Source organism: Rhinatrema bivittatum, chromosome 10 (genome assembly GCF_901001135.1).
Source record: "Rhinatrema bivittatum chromosome 10, aRhiBiv1.1, whole genome shotgun sequence".
Lineage (NCBI taxonomy): Eukaryota > Metazoa > Chordata > Amphibia > Gymnophiona > Rhinatrematidae > Rhinatrema > Rhinatrema bivittatum.
Window position 1 is genome coordinate 43,682,695 of NC_042624.1, and position 20,034 is coordinate 43,702,728.

Genomic DNA, 20,034 nt, shown 5'->3' on the forward strand with positions numbered 1-20,034 from the left:
AATATTGCCTCCAAAATGCAATAAATATTAGAATAGGAAAGGGGATCTGAATAATTTTTTTTTGTTTTAAATATTGACTTATCTAAGCAACTCTCATGCTAATCTTCCTGCTTTTAAAGGCACCTTCTCATAAAGCCATTACTTTAAAAGCAGAAAGATTAGCATGAGAGTTGCTTAGATAAGTCAATAGGTAAAACCAAAAAAATTCACATCCCCTTTCTTATTCTAATATTTATTGCATTTTGGAGCCAATAGTAATGTTTAAGCTTTTGAAAAACTGTTCTTATTTGGCTGCTTTCACTAAAATGAATATAATTTAGGTTCTTCTCTGCTGACCGCGGTTAGAACTACCTCCGGGCATCACACGAATACATGCAAGGTCTGAACACAGTTAAGGAGAGAGTTCAAGGAAGGAGAGTTTTGTTTTTTTTTAAACAGGGAGTTACCACAAAGAGATGGCAACTTTGAAACAGGCGCACGGGTGTACGTGTGCGCGAATTAGCTGGCTTGCGCCAAAGGACGCAGCTATTTTATAACATGCACACGTATATGCACGCATGGTATAAAATAAGCTGACCGGCTGCACATGTGCACGCAGTTTTAAGTAGGGGCACGCCTATGAACACCAACGCCTCTTCTACCACGTAAGTGGGGGGATTTTTGTAGACGTGCGCTGACGCAATTACCAGTTTTCTCAGTTCGCCCAGGTAAGGATTAGGACTTCCGAACCCCCTTAGTTAAGTAGCCTCCCTTTCCCCTGTTAACCCCGACCTTTAAAACCCTGCTCACCTCTTTACTTTTTATTGTTTTCTGACTTACACACCATCAATAGCAGAAGTAAAGGTTACGTGGCAGGGGACCCCAGTGCACTGGTGCGCGTAAGTATTTGGGCGCTGGTTTCATTGAGAAATCCAAGCATGCCTATGCCCCTCCCCTTTTTGACAGAAATTTTGTGGGCATAGCGCGAGATAAGCGCGTACACGGGTGCCTTTTAAAATCCGAGTGGCGCGTGCTGGCCTGACTCGTGCGCATATCTCCCGGTTTTGGTGCACTGGGCCTTTAAAATTCACCTTTTAATGTGAAACTATAAACACATTTCTAACATGTTTGGCAGCCTAGGATTCATTGCCAAGAAGCCCAGAGACATGCATTTGGGGATCCAGAGGAGCTATATGCCATGGGGTAGCAAAACACAGATCAGGAGAGAGATCTCTGGGTGATGATGTCTGATCTGAAGGCAGCAAAGCAATATGACAAGGCACCAGCTAAGGCCAGAGGAATATTGAACAGAGAGACAGCCGGCAGGAAAAAGGAGATGATGATGTCCTTGTTGAGGCCTCACTTGGAGTACTGTGTCCAGTTCTGTAGGCCGTATCTCAAAAAGGATAAAGACAGGATGGAAGCAGTCTAGAAAAAGGTGACCAAACTGATGTGGGGTCATGGAAGCCATGTGAGATGAGACTGGAGGACCTAAATAGGTATACCCTGGAGGAGAGGAGAGACCAGGGAGAGATGATACAGACTTTCAAATACCTGAAAGGAATTGATTCGTGCAAATCAAACCTTCTGCAATGGAAAGGAAAGCTGTAAAACTAGGGATCAAGAAAGGAATTTCAAAGGGGGGAGACTCAGGGAAAAATGTCAGGAAATATTACTTGCAAAGGCACAATGCATAGGTGGAGTAAAAGGTTCACACATGAGACAATACATTTAAGTAAAAATATGTGAAGTGAAATTAAGTCCTGTTCAATCTTTACATGCAAAGGATACTATTGAAAACTTCAAAATGCTGGCTGAACTAATTTGTTGTAAAAGGTATTCACATCAATACAATCCCCCGACACGGCCGTGTTTTGCCGGTGGGGCTGTGACGGGAGGGACCCACAAGTGATTCTAGGATGAAGATAAAAATAAATGTTAGAATAACTGAACAGTGGCTAGCACAGCAACCGAGGCAACTATACATTGCATATTCAGGGGACACAATCAGCAATTATACTATGGGGGCAGTTACAGTAACTATAGATTAATGTACAAACTTTAAACACATTAAAGGCTCAATGGAGGTGCTAAGCATTATAAAAAAGACATTGACTGTAATACATGAACCCCCAGTATCGTAGCATATTCAGCCCGGGCACATGCAGCCAATAAATGCATTCAAAAGATAAATGTAATGCAACCCAGAAGGATACCTTCAGATAACGGGTAAAGACAGTTTAAGAGTAAGGCAGAAAGTTAGCCAGGGCCATGCACTGGTGCTGGTGAAGAGACGGCTGAAAAATAAACAATTGCGTTATGCCCATAGTGAATTTCACAATATAAATAAGAATCAGGTAAGCTAAACAGAGTAAAAAAACAAACCTGTCTGAAGGCAAACTTAGCCTAGGAGAATGAAAACAGTGTAATACAGGGGCAAGACTTTTGCACCACTTGTAAAAGGCAGGTAAGAGGGAAAACCTGAACAACGAGTGCATACAGATGACAAAAGAGGTTACTTGGATCATCAGCAAGGGAAAAGCACCGCTGCATCAGAATGAAGACCGAGTGGGCCCCACTTAGAGAGGGGAGGAATATAAAGAGGAAAAGGCACCAAGAACTGGGCCAATCAACACGAGATCACGCGATATGCTGTGGCCAAAAAGAGCTAAACAGAAAGAAGGGAAACCCGGGGTGTGTGTCGCTGTCAAATGCGCAAGAAGGGAATTACAGTCCTAGAAGGAAATGGAGTCATAGAAAATGCTGCCATTCAGTTTCTTTATTATTTATCCAGACCAAAAGGAACCAGAGATTGTAATTTGCAAACCCACCGCTGTTCACGACTGAGGAGATATGTAGAGAAATCACCTCCTCTATTAAAAGGCTTACATACTTCTAAAATATAAAACCTAAGATCAGAGATAGTATGGGACTGTTCTGCCAATGAGATACTTAAGGAGCCTCTAAGCGGCCCGGTCTTAGGCATGAGCGGAGTTCAGTGATCTGAGTGCATAGAGGTCTTTCAGTTTTACCGATGTAAAGATAACATAGATCACACCTGTGGAAGCACAATCCAAGCAATGTTTTAAGTAATAGGCTTTTGGTGAAGTAGGATGAATGAAAGAAGAAAGAGAGATGAAGGCCACGCAGAGCATTAGTTGCATGGGTGGTGTCCCATAGGTTGAGGTGTAGCCAAAGGGAGGGTCCAGACGGGTCCCGTAAGTGACCACCCCTACAAAAAGATAAGCATGGCGGAGAATGAAATAACTTATGTGGACACAAGATGGACCAATATTTACGGATCATAGAACAGACCTGGGAAATACAATTAGAGAAAAGCAGGACACGGGTTAATGTAGCCCAAGAGACCTTAGGCCATGAAAGAAACAAAAGATATCTGTTGATGTATAAAGCTCGTTTGTTGGCATTTTTAATAGTCCAGAAGGGATTCCCTCTTGCTTTAAAGCAAGCAATCATGAATGTTGCTTTGGCAACAAAATCGCTCCAGATGGAGCAAAGACGTCTAAATCTAAAAAAAAAAATTGTCCCACAGGAATGTTATCCCGGAGGGAACACAGGTGGTGACTAGAATAATGAGGCAACTATTTACCATAGATTTGCAGTAAATAGAAGTTACAAACGACTGCTGTCCAGCTGGCACTGAAGTACCCAGAAAAGGCAGTTGTGAGGAATGGATGTGAAAATCAAATCGCAAATGAGGATGACGACTATTTAACCAATCAGAAGTCATGAAGAATTACTCATCGGTCCCTGTCTAGGTAGGGGAGAATATGATGGAGACATTTAAATACCTCTAAGGTATCAATGTAAAAAAGGGGTGGTGAATACCTGTGACAGCCTCTTGGTGAAGGTGGTAGAGATAAGGACAGGATCGAAATTCAAGAACGCATGGGAAAAGCACAGGGGATCGGTGAGAGTGGCAGGGATGATAGGGATCGGCAGCTGAGAGAGGCTGTATGGTCTGTTTCTGTGTTTACCAAAAAGAGAGTTTCCTTTCTGTAGCCACCAGTAAGGAAAAATGTATCTTTCTGTTTTAAAGCTATGCATCTCCTAGAGATTCCCCCCTCCCGAACATTACACAAGGAGCACCCCGAGGAGGCCCTTTGCCATAAGCTGCTCTCTGGCTGGCCATGCAAAAAGCCCTTTTCTAATTTTTTCTTTTTTTCAGATGTGCTACGGTCATGGAATCCATTGAAAATATATGTTGCTATAGATCTGATATTTCTCATGATATTCCTTCTCCTCCCTTCTTTACTCAGGAGTTCCAAGTGCCAGACCTTCTGACTGCACAAAGAGTGTCTTATCTGAACCCAGCTTAATTATTGCTGTTCTGTAAGGCTAGCTGTGTTGGTCCATGTGAATGTTAGAAAAGTGACAGATGTACTGCATAAGTCTCACCTACCATTTGCTTGGACCTTTATTTCTTCAAGTGGACTTGCTCTTAAGAACAGCAAAAAGCTGTGAAATCTCCATACTGCTTACTAAGGCCCCGATGTAATAAGGTGTGTGCCGAGTTTTACCTACAAATGTGTGCACACGTTTTTGGTTTTTTTTGTGTGCAGACTGTACTCTGGAGGCAGCAAGGAGTTTTGTGCACAAAAACTCTGCACACCATAAAACTGTGCACACAAATTAGTTTTCCTCCATTTAAATCCCATATTAATGAAGATATTGACTATTACTCCCTGATGCAGAGAAGTGCATAAGCTTAAGTCATGTTTTTTTAATGCTGGAAATTTAACTCCTGGGGAGAGCTAGTGTGAAGTTACTCCGGCTAATTTTAATCTGTGGGATTGAACCTGAAGTTCATGGTGCGGCGACCTGTGCTAGGAATTTATGGGCATAAATCACAATCTGTGCATGATTAAAGTTTTCTCTGCAGAGAATGTTTTATGTGCAGAGAATGTTTTGTACACTTATGTGCACAAATTGTTTCATGCACCTAAATTGTATTTTCTGCCTGCTAAGCATGCCTTCTGTGCACATTTTCAGGTTACATGCTTTTTTTAAAACTCTGGATGCATTTGCATACCATTAGTTTACTACATTGGGAGTTAACTCGCTTTTTACCATGTGAGCAAATAAAATGTGAACTAAAATTTAGCTCACATTTTTTACTTATCTTATTACATCAGGCCCTAAAGCACAGTACAGGGTGATGCTGTACAATTCCCCATAACCTTTCCTACAAATGTGGACATTGAGAACTACTTTATAAATCAGCCCTAGACCGTGCTGAGAAAGTGTTTAAGAAATGCTTTTATAGGAGGGTAAACCGTAAAATGGAGGTAAACTTGCCTTGTTATGAGTCTGTAAACCGTTCTGATGGCGAAACCAAATGACGGTATACAAAACACGTTAAATAAATTTAAGAAAATGATGCCCACCATGCTGAAGATTCCTAAAAGGCTCCCTTCCCTCCACCCTTCCTGGCCGAGCTTTCTCAGTCCTCCTGTTTTACATTCCTTGGGCTGCTCCTGTGCAGCCAGAGTTGGATTGCTTCCCCGCCCGACGTGATTGACCCATACTGGCCGTGATGTCATCAAACACACCCACAGCCTGCACCAGTCAAAAAGCAGGGTCTGACCTTTGAAACTTTACACAGTTCTGTAGCAGAAGTGCCTGCCTTGGGATGCGGCCCTGAGATGGAAGCCAGCCCCTCCTGGTTACATTGATGTTCATAGAAACTGCTGGGAGCAGTTTGTTTTGGGAAGCAGTATTCCTGTACGCATACATGTTTCAGAATTACCTTGAACTGTTACTAGGTTGAATGCTTAAAGTGCTGCTATGGGTTTCCTTTTTCACAAGTTCTTACAGATGTTGTTTGTTCTTTCTTTTTCTTTTTTCCTTCTTTTTTTTAAAATCTAGGTTACCCGCTCCATGCCCCTGAAGCCTACTTCCCCTATTTTAGAAAGCACAACATTACCACTGTTATAAGGCTAAATAAAAAGATTTATGATGCCAAGCGCTTCACGGATGCTGGTTTTGAGCACTGGGACCTGTTCTTTGTGGACGGCAGCACGCCGAGTGACAGCATAGTGCAGAGATTCCTGACTCTGTGTGAGAGCGCTCCTGGGGCGGTGGCGGTGCATTGCAAAGGTAAGCGCAACCCCAGCAGATTTCACGAGGAGTTCAAGATAAGAATCGTCAAATGCTTGCATGACTGCACATTATTTTTTTAAAGTAGTGCTTTATATTTGCTGTTTATAATATAATCGTTAAGCATTTAGGGAAAGGGAATACTTGCATTTCCTGAGGTTTCGCTGTGCTTTTCCTGTTGGTTTTCTGAGCTCTGCAGTTCAGCTTCTTTCCACCAGGTGATGCTGTTTGTCTTTTTTCTAAAGTTCTCCAGCGTTTTTGCAGTAATCATAGAAACATGAACGTTACAGCCTATCTAAACCAACTGTTCAGCTTTACAGTCACTACCATTTCCCCCAGAAATCCTCAATGTTTGTTTAGCTCATGCCTTCTTGAATTCAGGTACTGTCCTTGTCTCCTCCACCTCCACGGGAAGGCTGTCACATGCATCCACCGACATTTGCATCTACAGCTAGAATCTCATCTACACCAGACGCACCATCTCATGTCCTAATTTAATAGAATTCTTTATACATTCGCCCCTTTACTTGCACCTTCACACTTATTTCATGGTACATCTTGTACAAGTTTTCTTGTTTCACAAAAAAAAGTCCACATTTTTTTTCCCTTTCAGAAATTGTAGGACATGTAATCCTTGTTCAAAAGATGTTCTCTTTTTGAATTGTGCCAGCAAACTGACTTGCAGGCCTTTTATACTTTTATGCCTGAAATTTAAATTGCTCTCTGAATGTTAAACTAAAAGCTGTTTGCTCTTTGTCATTTCAACTTGTTTGCCCTTGGCTTTTGTTAGGACATAAAGGGACATTTTTATGGCATCTCCGTGGCATGTGCTCTGCAATCTTTAGATTTTTTTTCCCCCTTGGTTTCTTCCTGCCTCTGTGCATGCCTACTGTGCAGGTTCTGTTAATTGCTCAGAAACTGGGAACCCAACTCTGAAAAGCTAATATACAGTCCATTGAAGCTCTGTATAAATGCGCTGCTATAAAGCTTAGCATAGAGCATTGCTATGCAAAAATCCAGGTTATGTATCTTAATAAATGTCAATTGCTGAAGAAAGATTATTTTTGTATATTTCTTTGTAGGACTGCTAATTTATCAAACTATTCACCATACACCGGCTGAATATGGTTGGGCCAATTTTCTGATTATTTTTTTAATTTTAATTTTTCAGTGCATTTAAAAATGATCACTGGGTCATAACATACCACCATAGTCCAAAGGAAAATACAGTGAGCCGATGAAAATGTGTCAGTATCCAGTAACGTACTTAGCTTGTGTTTTAAATAGTTGGCTGTCAGGGCATGACGTTATTCTTAGGGTCTTTCATGTGGGAAAGTACATGAGACTTCAGTGGCTGTTTTATTAAATGCTGATGGCCAGATCAAACGCAGCAAACCCTTCAGCCACACTATTCCCCTGAAGTATTTCAGCAATGGTGTGGACTGTGCGATGGACTTGCCCTGCAGTAGCGCGGCCCAGACCCTAGCAGCTCACCTCAGTTTTATTGTTCCCCTGTACTGAGCCAGTCGTTGCCTATCGTGCACACTGTCCATACAGGCCTAGAAGAGGAAGATAGGACAGAGCCACAGATACGCTCTGTAAACACAATGCTAATGAAATTTTCAATGGAAAGCAAAAGCTTTTCTTGGCACCGTCCATATTAGTACAGCTGTTGCTGTATTTTAATGAAACCAGTTTGGGGAGTTTAAAGTTCTGGCAACTTGGAACTGATTGCCTAAGGCTTTTCTTCCATGGTGTGTTTCTCAGAGAAAAACTTAGCGGGTCGGGCCCTCAGGGGGAGTGCTGATGTAGGCACGTTGACCTTAATGCGTTTTTTAATCCCGTGTTGTAGCACGCATATTTCCACACAAACTTAACCCTGGTATTTAACGGGATTTTTTGCTCAGAGAAAATGCCCTAAAATGCAGGTTAATACCTGAGCAAGGCCTGTGTAAATGCAACGACTAGCTATTTCCCTGCAGTGTAGGGCGGGTTGCTAAAGGAAGGACTGCTTTGTCCACTTTTTTTTTTTTTTTTTTTCCCTGCGGGAGATAAACTGCTCGGTGAGATTCAGCTACAGGTCAGAAGCCTGGCACCTGTGCTCTCTAAGGCCCAGATTGCCCCCACAGCGATGAGAAGAAAAGACAAGCAGTGCAGTGTTAATATCTGAGATACCCAGTGCTGATCTGGAAGAAAACGAAACTGTGTTGCAGATTATAAATTGTAGTGGCAGAAAATGAGGCAGTCCGTTTTGTTTTATAAGCTGCGAGCCTGAGTATATCAGAGGGCAGGTTTTTCTGTGCCCTGTGTATCTGTACTGATTTGTTGGCACTGAAGCCAGATTCCTATGTGTGCTGCCTCTTAGCATGCTTGTTGAACTAATTACAGATCATGCCCACACTGAACCAAATGTCTGTCTGGGAAAGGAGCTGGGCGGCTAATAAAGGACGATTCTGTCCACACTCGCAGGAGTTCTTAAAAAAAAAAAAGGTTCATTGTCGCCTGTAGAGTGCTCATCCATTCTGGATTGCCAAATATCAGAGGCCCTGCTTCTGCCACTGTAGGTGTTCCCCTCGCGCTCCCTCCCTGCGGCTCGGGTGGGGAGCAGGCCTGTGGTTCCCTGTGCTATCCCAGCCATCACCCGGGCTTCCCGCTGGAGTCTCTGCCCCCGGCTGGGCGCTGACAATGCAGCCTCTGGAAGGTCTGGGAAGGCGCTGGGTGAGGGGGCGGCCATTGCTCGTTCATCTTCACCATTCTTGGCTTCCTTACTGAAACTGGAGGGAGGATTTATGGGGGAGATTACTCGCTTTGAATAGCCATTCTCTCCCTCCAAAATAGATTTGCTGTTTAATAGAATGCAAACGGACCATGAGTGGGGGAAAATAAGGTGTGCTTTTTACATTTAATGTGCTTTTTTTGTGTGTTTGTTTTTGACTAATGAGGCATTTGCATGCCATTGACTTACTGTGCCAGGGGTCCCTACTGCATGAGTAAACCAAAACCTGTGCTAACATTTAAATCCAATTTTATCCTGGCTTTTATTACATTGCTTCCCTTAGTGTTTTTGTTACGTGTGCTGTGCTCTTTAGAGAGTCCATACAAGTTAAGACCTTGTGTCAGTTGAGGAAGGAGTCGTCTTCCTAAAGGAAGCCCAACTTGGTATCTTCTCCGAGAAAAAAGAGTGAAAAAATGATTCTAAAGATTTCTGCAGTGCCAGGGATGTGATGGCAGAAGCGCTAACTCCTGCTGTAGAAAAGATCCGCTTTGTGCCTGTTCAGTGTGTGACAGACTGAGTTTGGTTGTGTATAGGGAGCAGTGCACGTCGGCTTTTCTTACCGTTCTCTGCTGCAGGGTCCGAGGTGTGATGTGTCGGGAAGGCTTAATCTTTTTCCTTTCTGCCCAGAAACAAAAACAATTCTTTCAGAATATTCAATAACGAGACGCTGGCAATTAGTGAGAACACATCATTGCTCTAAAACTGTACCCGGGGAGATCTCAAATAGCTGTATCTGCAAACCTATCTTTGCCTTGTTAGGGTATCCTCTCTAGCTGGCTGCTTTGAATTTTCTGGTTTTTTAACAGATTATCTTAAATGCTTGGACAGCCGTGTGCTGTCACCTCTGAGGTAGAAGGTATGTGGGCTTGGGTTCTGGATGGGGGGAGGCACAGTGACTCTCTGGGTCAGATACAAGTTCATCTAAAGATCAGTAAGCTGGGGCTTCCAGATAGCTTCTCATGTGTCTAAGTACTCTGCCTCTCTTTAGCTCCGAGCAGTGAGGGGTGGAGGGGGGGGGGGAGGGTGCTGCCTTCTTGACCTCACGGCTGAGATTGAGAACCCCTACAACATGGGGGTTAACATGCTGCCATCCAACCTCTCTATGGGTAGAAATCTGTTAGCATCCTGATCAGATTGGGAGGATTAGAGCACCCGTTTAAAAGAAAAAAAAAGTGTTTAGTAGATCTGCTGGATTTTTGTACTGAGATGCATATTTGTTTCAGTTCATTATGCAATGTGTTTTTCTCTCTGTTGGTTACTTCTGTGCTGTAGCTGGACTAGGAAGAACCGGCTCCTTGATAGCCTGCTATATAATGAAGCACTACAGATTCACACACGCTGAAGCCATTGCTTGGATTCGAATATGCCGCCCAGGATCTATTATAGGACCTCAGCAGCACTTCCTGGAGGAGTAAGTATAGTGAGGTGGTATTCTGGGATGTGTTACTAACACAGGCATTCTGTGGACTGCTGAATCTATGCAGCAGGTTTGAGGAGATAATTACAGAGCTGACATCCAGTAACCAAAGTAGGGAAGATAAAGGGGCCATTGGCTAGACTGAAATGCTCCCACGGATGCCTGCATTATAGTGCTGCGCTTTGAGCAGAGCATAACCTTGAAATTAAAAGTTGCATTCTCAAATCTTTTAGGCTTTGTGTTTTGAGTGGCATGCTCTGTAACTCCCTGGAGGTCGTGTTCCGGAAGATTCTGTGATCCAGAGGCCTGAGAGCACCTGAGTTGGACTGGAGGGAGGGGGCAGAACATTTGACCAGAGAAAATAACTTTAACTAGAAAGTAAATTTCTGCTTCTGTGATTGCTGAGTACTGTACCTTAGTGCTGGACAGCCATGGGCAGTGTCTTCACCTTTCTGATCTGTCTGGCTGAGTGGTGAGTTGGTCAGGAGATGAAATAGGTGGTTTCTCCGCCATGTGCTCTGATTGCAAGTTCTATGGAAGGCTTGAGTGATGTGCACATTTACATAGTAGATGACAGCAGATGACCTGTTGACCCACCCTGACAGCATCTGTGGTGTTCTTGCCAATGATGTACCCCAGTTGTCAGCCATAGGAGCTTGACTGCAAGATACCACTCACTATCAAACTCAATTAATTGGTTTTAAATTGTGAGAAAACAATTATGCTATGGGTAGGGAAAACTTTGATGTTAAAGTTTCCAGCTATACGGTTTGAAAACCATAATTTACAGATAACAGCAGAAATCGCATGCAGGCCGATACAGTACAGTGCGCTCCAACGGAGTGCACTGTTAACCTGTCACTGGACGCGCGTTTTCCCTTGCTCCTTATTCAATAAGGGGCAGAAAACGTGCGTCCAACCCGCTGAACCTAATAGGGCCATCAACATGCAAATGCATGTTGATGGCCCTATTAGGTATTCCCGCGCGATACAGAAAGTAAAATGTGCAGCCAAGCCGCACATTTTGCTTTCAGAAATTAGCGCCTGCCCAAAGGCGCTAATTTCTTCGGGCACCGGGAAAGTGCACAGAAAAGCAGTAAAAACTGCTTTTCTATGCACCCTCCGACTTAATATCATGGCGATATTAAGTCTGAGGTCCCGAAGGGTAAAAAAAAAAGTTAAAATAAAAAATTTGAAGTCGGCCGGCGGCTGTCGGGTCGAAAATTGGATGCTCAATTTTGCCGGCGTCCGGTTTCCGAGCCCATAGCTGTCAGTGGGCTCGAGAACCGACGCCGGCAAAATTGAGCGTCGGCTGTCAAACCCGCTGACAGCCGCCGCTCCGGGCCAAAAGGAGGCGCTAGGGACGCGCTAGTGTCCCTAGCGCCTCCTTTTGCCTGTTTCTACCGCCGGACCTAATTTAAATACTGCATCACGCGCACAGGCGAGTGGCCTGTGTGTGCGCCAGGAGAGCGGGCATTCGCCCGCTCTTCCGCGGACTTTACTGAATCGGCCTGATAATTATGGAAGAGTCCAGCGAAATCCTCAATCTTTAAAATGTCATGTTAAAAGGGTAGCAAAGGTAGCTTTCTTAAATTGAAGCTGCTTAGATCATTGAGATGAGATTTACATGTGGAGGATTTTAGATTGGTAGTTCAGACCTTAGGGTTAAGCTGCCTGGACTATTGTAACTATATATTTGGGAGCTCCGATTAAAATAGTGTTACAGTTAGTCCAGAACCCAGCAGTTAGAATAATTTTTGGTTTTCCCTGGAAAGTGACCCTTCAGCCCTACATACAAAATTTGCATTGGTTACCAATTTCATATAGGGTTCAGTTTAAGGTCTGTATAGTGTTTACAAGTTAATAGGATCATTTATCAAAATGCGTTATGGTGTTAACGCGTTATCACACGCATTAATGCCATAATGCATGTGCAAAGTATAGTAGCGCATGGCACAAATGCAAATTTTTGAGGTGGGTGAGATCGGGGGAAGAGTTTGGGCAGGTTTTAGTTAAATTAGGGGCCATATTGCGCGGTGCGATAGCATAACACATGCTATCGCACGGTTTTAACGCTGGAAATACTGCACAGCTTAACGCCAGGGAAAAAGCTGTAGTTATGTCTGAAATGGCCATTTCTGGGCTGAGAGAGGGGGAGAGGAGTGGGGTAGGGGGAGAGAGAGCCACTGGGGAGGGCCTCACTGTGTGCACCTGTTTATATCTCTATAGGAGGGGCCACCTGATAGGTCGAGGTATGTTTAGTGATGGTTTAGGGGCCAGTTTTGCATGTAGAGTGAGACGTATGAACAGCACAGTACACCTTGGTGAAGATTTAACATCTTTTGGAATGAGGAAAGTCTCACAATGATGAAATTTGTACTATGTTCTCTCACCCTAGCTTGATGGTACCCAGTTTACCATGCCATGAGAATACCTACTGTGTGGTGCAGTAACTTACAAATTTCCAAAAACATGCCCCTTTTTGATGACGCATGCGTTAACTTTTATTTTTTTGATGAATGATGGGGTAAATATTTGGAGTAGTTTGTTCTAAGGGATAGGATTGTGGATTATGTTCCAAGAGTGTTGTGCTCATTCTCTCAGCATTTATTCTGTCACATTCCTTCAGTTCAAGATTATTATTATTTATTAATTTGTATGAATCACATTTCTTACATATGCATATCAATGCAACGTACAAAATCAAAAACATATACTGTACATTAAATCTAATAGTGGTTAAAAACAAATTTAAAATTCAGGATCTTAAAACTAAAATTCGGAATCTTAAAACAATGAGAAGGTAACAAAATAAAAAATCAGATACAAGCAATTGTAATTATAATAAGTAAAACTTAAATACATGTAAAAATCAGAAAAACACTAATCTGGGAAGGCCATTTCACAAAGGAAGGTTTTAAGAGGCTTCCTAAATTTAAGATAGTTTTGTTTTTTTCAAGGTGTGATGTCAGAAAAAGAATTTCAAAGACTGGGAGCAAACGCAGAAAAAAATATTTCACAAGTATGTTCCAGTCTTATCAACTAAGGTGAAGAGAGAACTAATGGCTCTTGTTGTGAGGAACGTAGATTGCATGTAGGCAGGTATGGGATAAGAAGATTGTATGAATATGACTTAGTATCCCAGCAGAAAGCTTTGAAAGTTACTACTAATCTTGAATTGAATCCTGTAAGAAACAGGGAGCTAGTAAAGTTCAGTGAGAAGTGGTGTGACCTGATCACATTTTTTCTTACCAAAACTTATTTTCACTGCTGTTCTGTGCCTTTTGAAGTCTGCGAACTTGGTTGGAAGAGGGGCCATGTAGTATGGCATTACAGTAGTCCAGCCTGTTGAGTATAAGAGAAAAGGTGAGTATCTTCAAATCATTAATATCTAAAAATGGTCTGAGACTTCGGATGAAGGGGAAACAAAGGGGAAAGCCGACAGTCGCTCAGCAGCGCATGGTTCGGAGAGAGGTATCTTTAAAGGATACTAATGATGCATTAGAATTAGGGCATCCCGACAGTGAGGTTCCAATAATTAGAAAAGTAGTCCAAGTGCCTGTAACTAAAAACTCACCTGAGCTAAAAAATTCTAACTTATCCCTATCAATTAAAAAGCAGAAGAAAAATACAAACAAAAAACAAACTTTGAAATGTTTGTATGCTAATGCCAGAAGTCTAAGAAGTAAGATGGGAGAATTAGAATGTATAGCAGTAAATGATGACATAGACTTAATTGGCATCTCAGAGACATGGTGGAAAGAGGATAACCAATGGGACAGTGCTATACCGGGGTACAAATTATATCGCAATGACAGAGAGGAGCAGTCGGGAGGAGGTGTGGTGCTTTATGTCCGGGATGGCATAGAGTCCAACAGGATAAACATCCTGCATGAGACTAAATACAAAATTGAATCTTTATGGGTAGAAATCCCTTGTGTATCAGGGAAGACTACAGTGATAGGGGTATACTACCGTCCACCTGGTCAAGATGGTGAGATGGACAGTGAAATGCTAAGAGAAATTAGGGAAGCTAACCAAATTGGTAGTGCAGTAATAATGGGAGACTTCAATTACCCCCAATATAGACTGGGTAAATGTATCATCGGGTCACGCTAGAGAGATAACGTTCCTGGATGGAATAAATGATAGCTTTATGGAGCAATTGGTTCAGGAACCGACGAGAGAGGGAGCAATTTTAGATCTAATTCTCAGTGGAGCACAGGACTTGGTGAGAGAGGTAACGGTGGTGGGGCCGCTTGGCAATAGTGATCATAATATGATCAAATTTGATTTAATGACTGGAAAAGGAACAGTGTGCAAATCCAAGGCTCTCGTGCTAAACTTTCAAAAGGGAAACTTTGATAAAATGAGAAAAATTGTTAGAAAAAAACTGAAAGGAGCAGCTACAAAAGTAAAAAATGTCCAAGAGGCGTGGTCATTGTTAAAAAAATACCATTCTAGAAGCACAGTCCAGATGTATTCCACACATTAAGAAAGGTGGAAAGAAGGCAAACCGATTACCGGCATGGTTAAAAGGGGAGGTGAAAGAAGCTATTTTAGCCAAAAGATCTTCATTCAAAAATTGGAAGAAGGATCCAACAGAAGAAAATAGGACAAAGCATAAACATTGGCAAGTTAAATGTAAGACATTGATAAGACAGGCTAAGAGAGAATTTGAAAAGAAGTTGGCTGTAGAGGCAAAAACTCACAGTAAAAACTTTTTTAAATATATCCGAAGCAGAAAGCCTGTGAGGGAGTCAGTTGGACCGTTAGATGATCGAGGGGTTAAAGGGGCACTTAGAGAAGATAAGGCCATCGCGGAAAGATTAAATGATTTCTTTGCTTCGGTGTTTACTGAAGAGGATGTTGGGGAGGTACCCGTAATGGAGAAGGTTTTCATGGGTAATGATTCAGATGGACTGAATCAAATCACGGTGAACCTAGAAGATGTGGTAGGCCTGATTGACAAACTGAAGAGTAGTAAATCACCTGGACCGGATGGTATACACCCCAGAGTTCTGAAGGAACTAAAAAATGAAATTTCAGACCTATTAGTAAAAATTTGTAACTTATCATTAAAATCATCCATTGTACCTGAAGACTGGAGGATAGCAAATGTAACCCCAATATTTAAAAAGGGCTCCAGGAGCGATCCGGGAAACTACAGACCGGTTAGCCTGACTTCAGTGCCAGGAAAAATAGTGGAAAGTGTTCTAAACATCAAAATCACAGAACATATAGAAAGACATGGTTTAATGGAACAAAGTCAGCATGGCTTTACCCAGGGCAAGTCTTGCCTCACAAATCTGCTTCACTTTTTTGAAGGAGTTAATAAACATGTGGATAAAGGTGAACCGGTAGATATAGTATACTTGGATTTTCAGAAGGCTTTTGACAAAGTTCCTCATGAGAGGCTTCTAGGAAAAGTAAAAAGTCATGGGATAGGTGGCGATGTCCTTTCGTGGATTGCAAACTGGCTAAAAGACAGGAAACAGAGAGTAGGATTAAATGGGCAATTTTCTCAGTGGAAGGGAGTGGACAGTGGTGTGCCTCAGGGATCTGTATTGGGATTCTTACTGTTCAATATATTTATAAATGATCTGGAAAGAAATACGACGAGTGAGATAATCAAATTTGCAGATGACACAAAATTGTTCAGAGTAGTCAAATCACAAGCAGATTGTGATAAATTGCAGGAAGACCTTGTGAGACTGGAAAATTGGGCATCCAAATGGCAGATGAAATTTAATGTGGATAAGTGCAAGGTGATGCATATAGGGAAAAATAACCCATGCTATAATTACACGATGTTGGGTTCCATATTAGGTGCTACAACCCAAGAAAGAGATCTAGGTGTCATAGTGGATAACACATTGAAATCGTCGGTTCAGTGTGCTGCGGCAGTCAAAAAAGCAAACAGAATGTTGGGAATTATTAGAAAAGGAATGATGAATAAAACGGAAAATGTCATAATGCCTCTGTATCGCTCCATGGTGAAGACCGCACCTTGAATACTGTGTACAATTCTGGTCGCCGCATCTCAAAAAAGATATAATTGCGATGGAGAAGGTACAGAGAAGGGCTACCAAAATGATAAGGGGAATGGAACAACTCCCCTATGAGGAAAGACTAAAGAGGTTAGCACTTTTCAGCTTGGAGAAGAGACGACTGAGGGGGGATATGATAGAGGTGTTTAAAATCATGAGAGGTCTAGAACGGGTAGATGTGAATCGGTTATTTACTCTTTCGGATAGTAGAAAGACTAGGGGACACTCCATGAAGTTAGCATGGGGCACATTTAAAACTAATCGGAGAAAGTTCTTTTTTACTCAACGCACAATTAAACTCTGGAATTTGTTGCCAGAGAATGTGGTTCGTGCAGTTAGTATAGCTGTGTTTAAAAAAGGATTGGATAAGTTCTTGGAGGAGAAGTCCATTACCTGCTATTAAGTTCACTTAGAGAATAGCCACTGCCATTACATGGAATAGACTTAGTTTTTGGGTACTTGCCAGGTTCTTATGGCCTGGATTGGTCACTGTTGGAAACAGGATGCTGGGCTTGATGGACCCTTGGTCTGACCCAGTATGGCATTTTCTTATGTTCTTAGGAATGCTGAGCTAGAGTAGAAACATACGAGGAAAATTTGAGTGAAGAATCTAGTTGAACTTGTAAAGAAGTGATTGTATTCTTCAGGGGTATTGAAGTTCCAGCCATGATAGGAGTAGGTAAGTCCAAGGAAGCGCTGTTTCTAGTGAACCAAATGGCCTCAGATTTTTCAGGATTAACTTTAAGTGGATATCTCAGAGAGGCAATGATTGAATTTAGTAAGAAAGTCACCCTTTTTTAAATTATTACTAGCAAGAACCTGAATGTCATCTGCATAACTATAGCTGCCGAAACCAAGACTTTGTATCAATGTAGCAAGTGGGGAGAGAGACAAATTGAAAAGAGCAAGTGAAAGGACAGAGCCCTGGAGTACCCCACTAGTAAGTGAGTGACTAGATGAAGTCTATGAATTCCAGTGCATTTGAAAAGTTCTTTGTTCTAGGAGGGATGTGAACCAAAGAAGAATCCTGAATGCCAGTGTCAAATAAAGAGCTGAGAAAAAACTGGTCAATTGTCGAAGGCGGCGCTTACGTCGAAAAAAAACACAAACGGATTTCTGAAATCAGTGCAATAAGGACTGTTTCGGTCCAAAAACCTTTTAAAAAATCTGATTGCCTAGGGTGTAGTACCAAGGTTTTGTCAAGAAAGTTAGTAAGTTGTGCGTGTACAACTTTTTCAAGGTTTTTTGATAGCATAGGCAAACTGGAGACAGGTCTGTAACTTTCAGGTTTAATAGAATCAAAATGTGGGTCTTTTTAAATGGGGCAAACCGTGGTTACTTTTAAACTGGTAGGTAAGACACCTAATTCTAGACTATTATTAATTAATGCTGCTAATGGAGGCAGGAGACCCAAATCAACATTTTCAATGAATTTAAAAAGAAAATCATGAATAGATGATGCAGGATTCATCTGTTTCGGCAATAAGGCTAAATCTGAGGGTGTAATTGAGTTGAACGTGGAAAGCTTGCTTATGAAAACGCTATTAGTTGTGGAAAGCAACGTTAAGACTGGTAGCAGAAGAGGGAAGAGAATCTGAATTGAATTCAGGCTGAATATTTTAATCTTTTCCTCAAAATGATATGCAGAATTACTGTCTGTATGTGACAATGCAGACTGCGTCCCTGAAATGCTTGGGGCAAGTCTGAAGAGAAGGTTTGGTCTATTCTTGGCTTCACTCGAGGTTTTTATAGTAGATCTTTTTACTACACTTAATCTCCTTGAGGTAATTCCTAATGCTGTTACGCAGCATTAATTCATCAATAGAGTAATTATTTTTGCACCAAGGCCTTTCTAATTGACATGTCTGCTGTTGCAAAGTTTTTAAACTAGAGCGATACCAGGGGCATCATCAGTAGATTTTAGTGTTGTAAAATGAATGGGGGCGGCCTGCTCATAAGCAGAGGATAAGATGTGATTCCAAGATAAAATTTCATCTTCCAATGGTAAATAAAAAAAAAAAACTCAGAAAAAATCTCCAAAGCTGGAGGCAAGCTTGTCCTGGTCCATATCTTTGGTTTTCCTGGCTGGGACCCTCACCTTAGATGATGAGGGTTGCGAAGATTGACCACATAAGGAAAAAGTAAGCATACTGTGGTCAGTCCATATGAACTGTGTAGTTTTTAAAAGTCGAAACAGAAGGAATAATGTGTCTGTAGAAAAAACTAAATCCAATGTGTGTCCATCCATATCATCTTCAGAGGACCAAAAGCATTTTCAATCACAGCACCAATACTATGGAATGATCTCCCATTGGTGATATGTTAGGAACGGTATTCCCTGAAATTCAGGAAAGGACTGAAGGCTGAACTGTTTAGACGAGCATTTAAGCACTGGGGTGAAACAGCAGTATAGCAGGTTCAGTGTGGGGAAAAAAGAGAAATGTATTGCTTTTAGTTTATCTTTTGTGTAACGCTTTGTTTATTTTTTAAATTATGAGTGTATTAGTGTAGTCCACACTGATCAAAGTTTAAATTGTGGTATAGAAGATGTTACATAAAATAGTTTTGTGGTTTTCTCTCTTTGGTTTTGACCAATCTGAGTAGATAAGCATACAAGTTCCCATACTTAACCCAATTCGTAGCCACCACTCCCCGCTCTGCCACGTCTTCCATCTAACCTTTCAGACCTGTTCTTACCTCTGTATGTGTCCCAAGCATGTTTACATTCTGTGACATTGTTGGCCTCTGCTGTTAGATTATTCCAACCATCCTCTCTGTAAAGAGAGATTTCCTCTGAGCCTGCCTCCTTCTAACTTCGGATCATGACTCCTTATTGTGGAAATGTTGTTTTTTTTTCTGCAATAGAAAATTGCACCTTGCTGTACCTTTATTGAGCTCTGATTGTTGCTTAGGGCCTGTTCCGTTGCCTTTGCTCTACTTTTGAAACGGTTAGTTTAATACTTGCATGGCTGGTTGGGACAATCTGTTTTTTTTTTTATTCTCTTACTCTCTGGTTCCTTTCTAAAGTAAAACAAGAATATGTTCAGCAAAACCAGCACTAGGTACCTCTTTGCAGTTTTCAGAGCTCAGTTTAAGGGAGTGCTGCTACTTGAAAACAACTCTGCAGTTTCTTAGCACTGTAGCTTCTTCTTTTGATTTTATTCCTAGATACCTTTTTTTTTGTTTTTGGTCCTGATATCTTTTGCATGTTTTATATTTTCACATTTTTTAAACTAAAGGCTGTGCATTTTTTTCTTAAGCTCGTGCCCTCATGCTCTATTTGGTTTACATGTATTAAAGTGATGCTTGCCTGAGCTTCTGGTGAGGGTTCGCAGAGCAGTTTTGATTCATAATGGTGGGAGTGAGTAGGAGGAGTAGTCGAATCGTTAAGGCCCCGGTATCTCCCCAGTAATGAAATAAAACTGTTTCAGGAAAAATAGGATTATTCTGATCTTATTTATCATAAATGCCAGCTGAATTGTATATGAAAAATGTTTTGTAGTACTGTTGCTTTAAGACAGGGGCTCGCTGACTCTGCAGACTGAAGGATTAAGAGCGTATGAGCCCAGAGGACGGTAGAATCCTTTTTAGGTGTTGATCTCTCTGAAGAAGCTGAGAAGTTCTGAGGGTGTAGAGGGAAGGAGAGACAGGAGGAGAGGACCACCAGTGAAGGAGGAGGAAGCTGGTGCTTT

General features: G+C 41.8%; 1 protein-coding gene across 5 annotated transcripts in view; it reads left to right on the forward strand.

The window, feature by feature from the left end:
* The window catches only part of CDC14A (cell division cycle 14A), a 284,062-nt gene that overhangs the window by 145,428 nt on the left and 118,600 nt on the right, over nt 1–20,034 (forward strand). For all 5 annotated transcript variants that reach the window (XM_029617798.1, XM_029617797.1, XM_029617800.1 and 2 more), the window contains exons 9-10: nt 5,869–6,099; nt 10,148–10,286. In XM_029617798.1, coding sequence (XP_029473658.1) covers nt 5,869–6,099; nt 10,148–10,286 — 370 coding nt within the window. The remainder of the gene's footprint in view (nt 1–5,868; nt 6,100–10,147; nt 10,287–20,034) is intronic.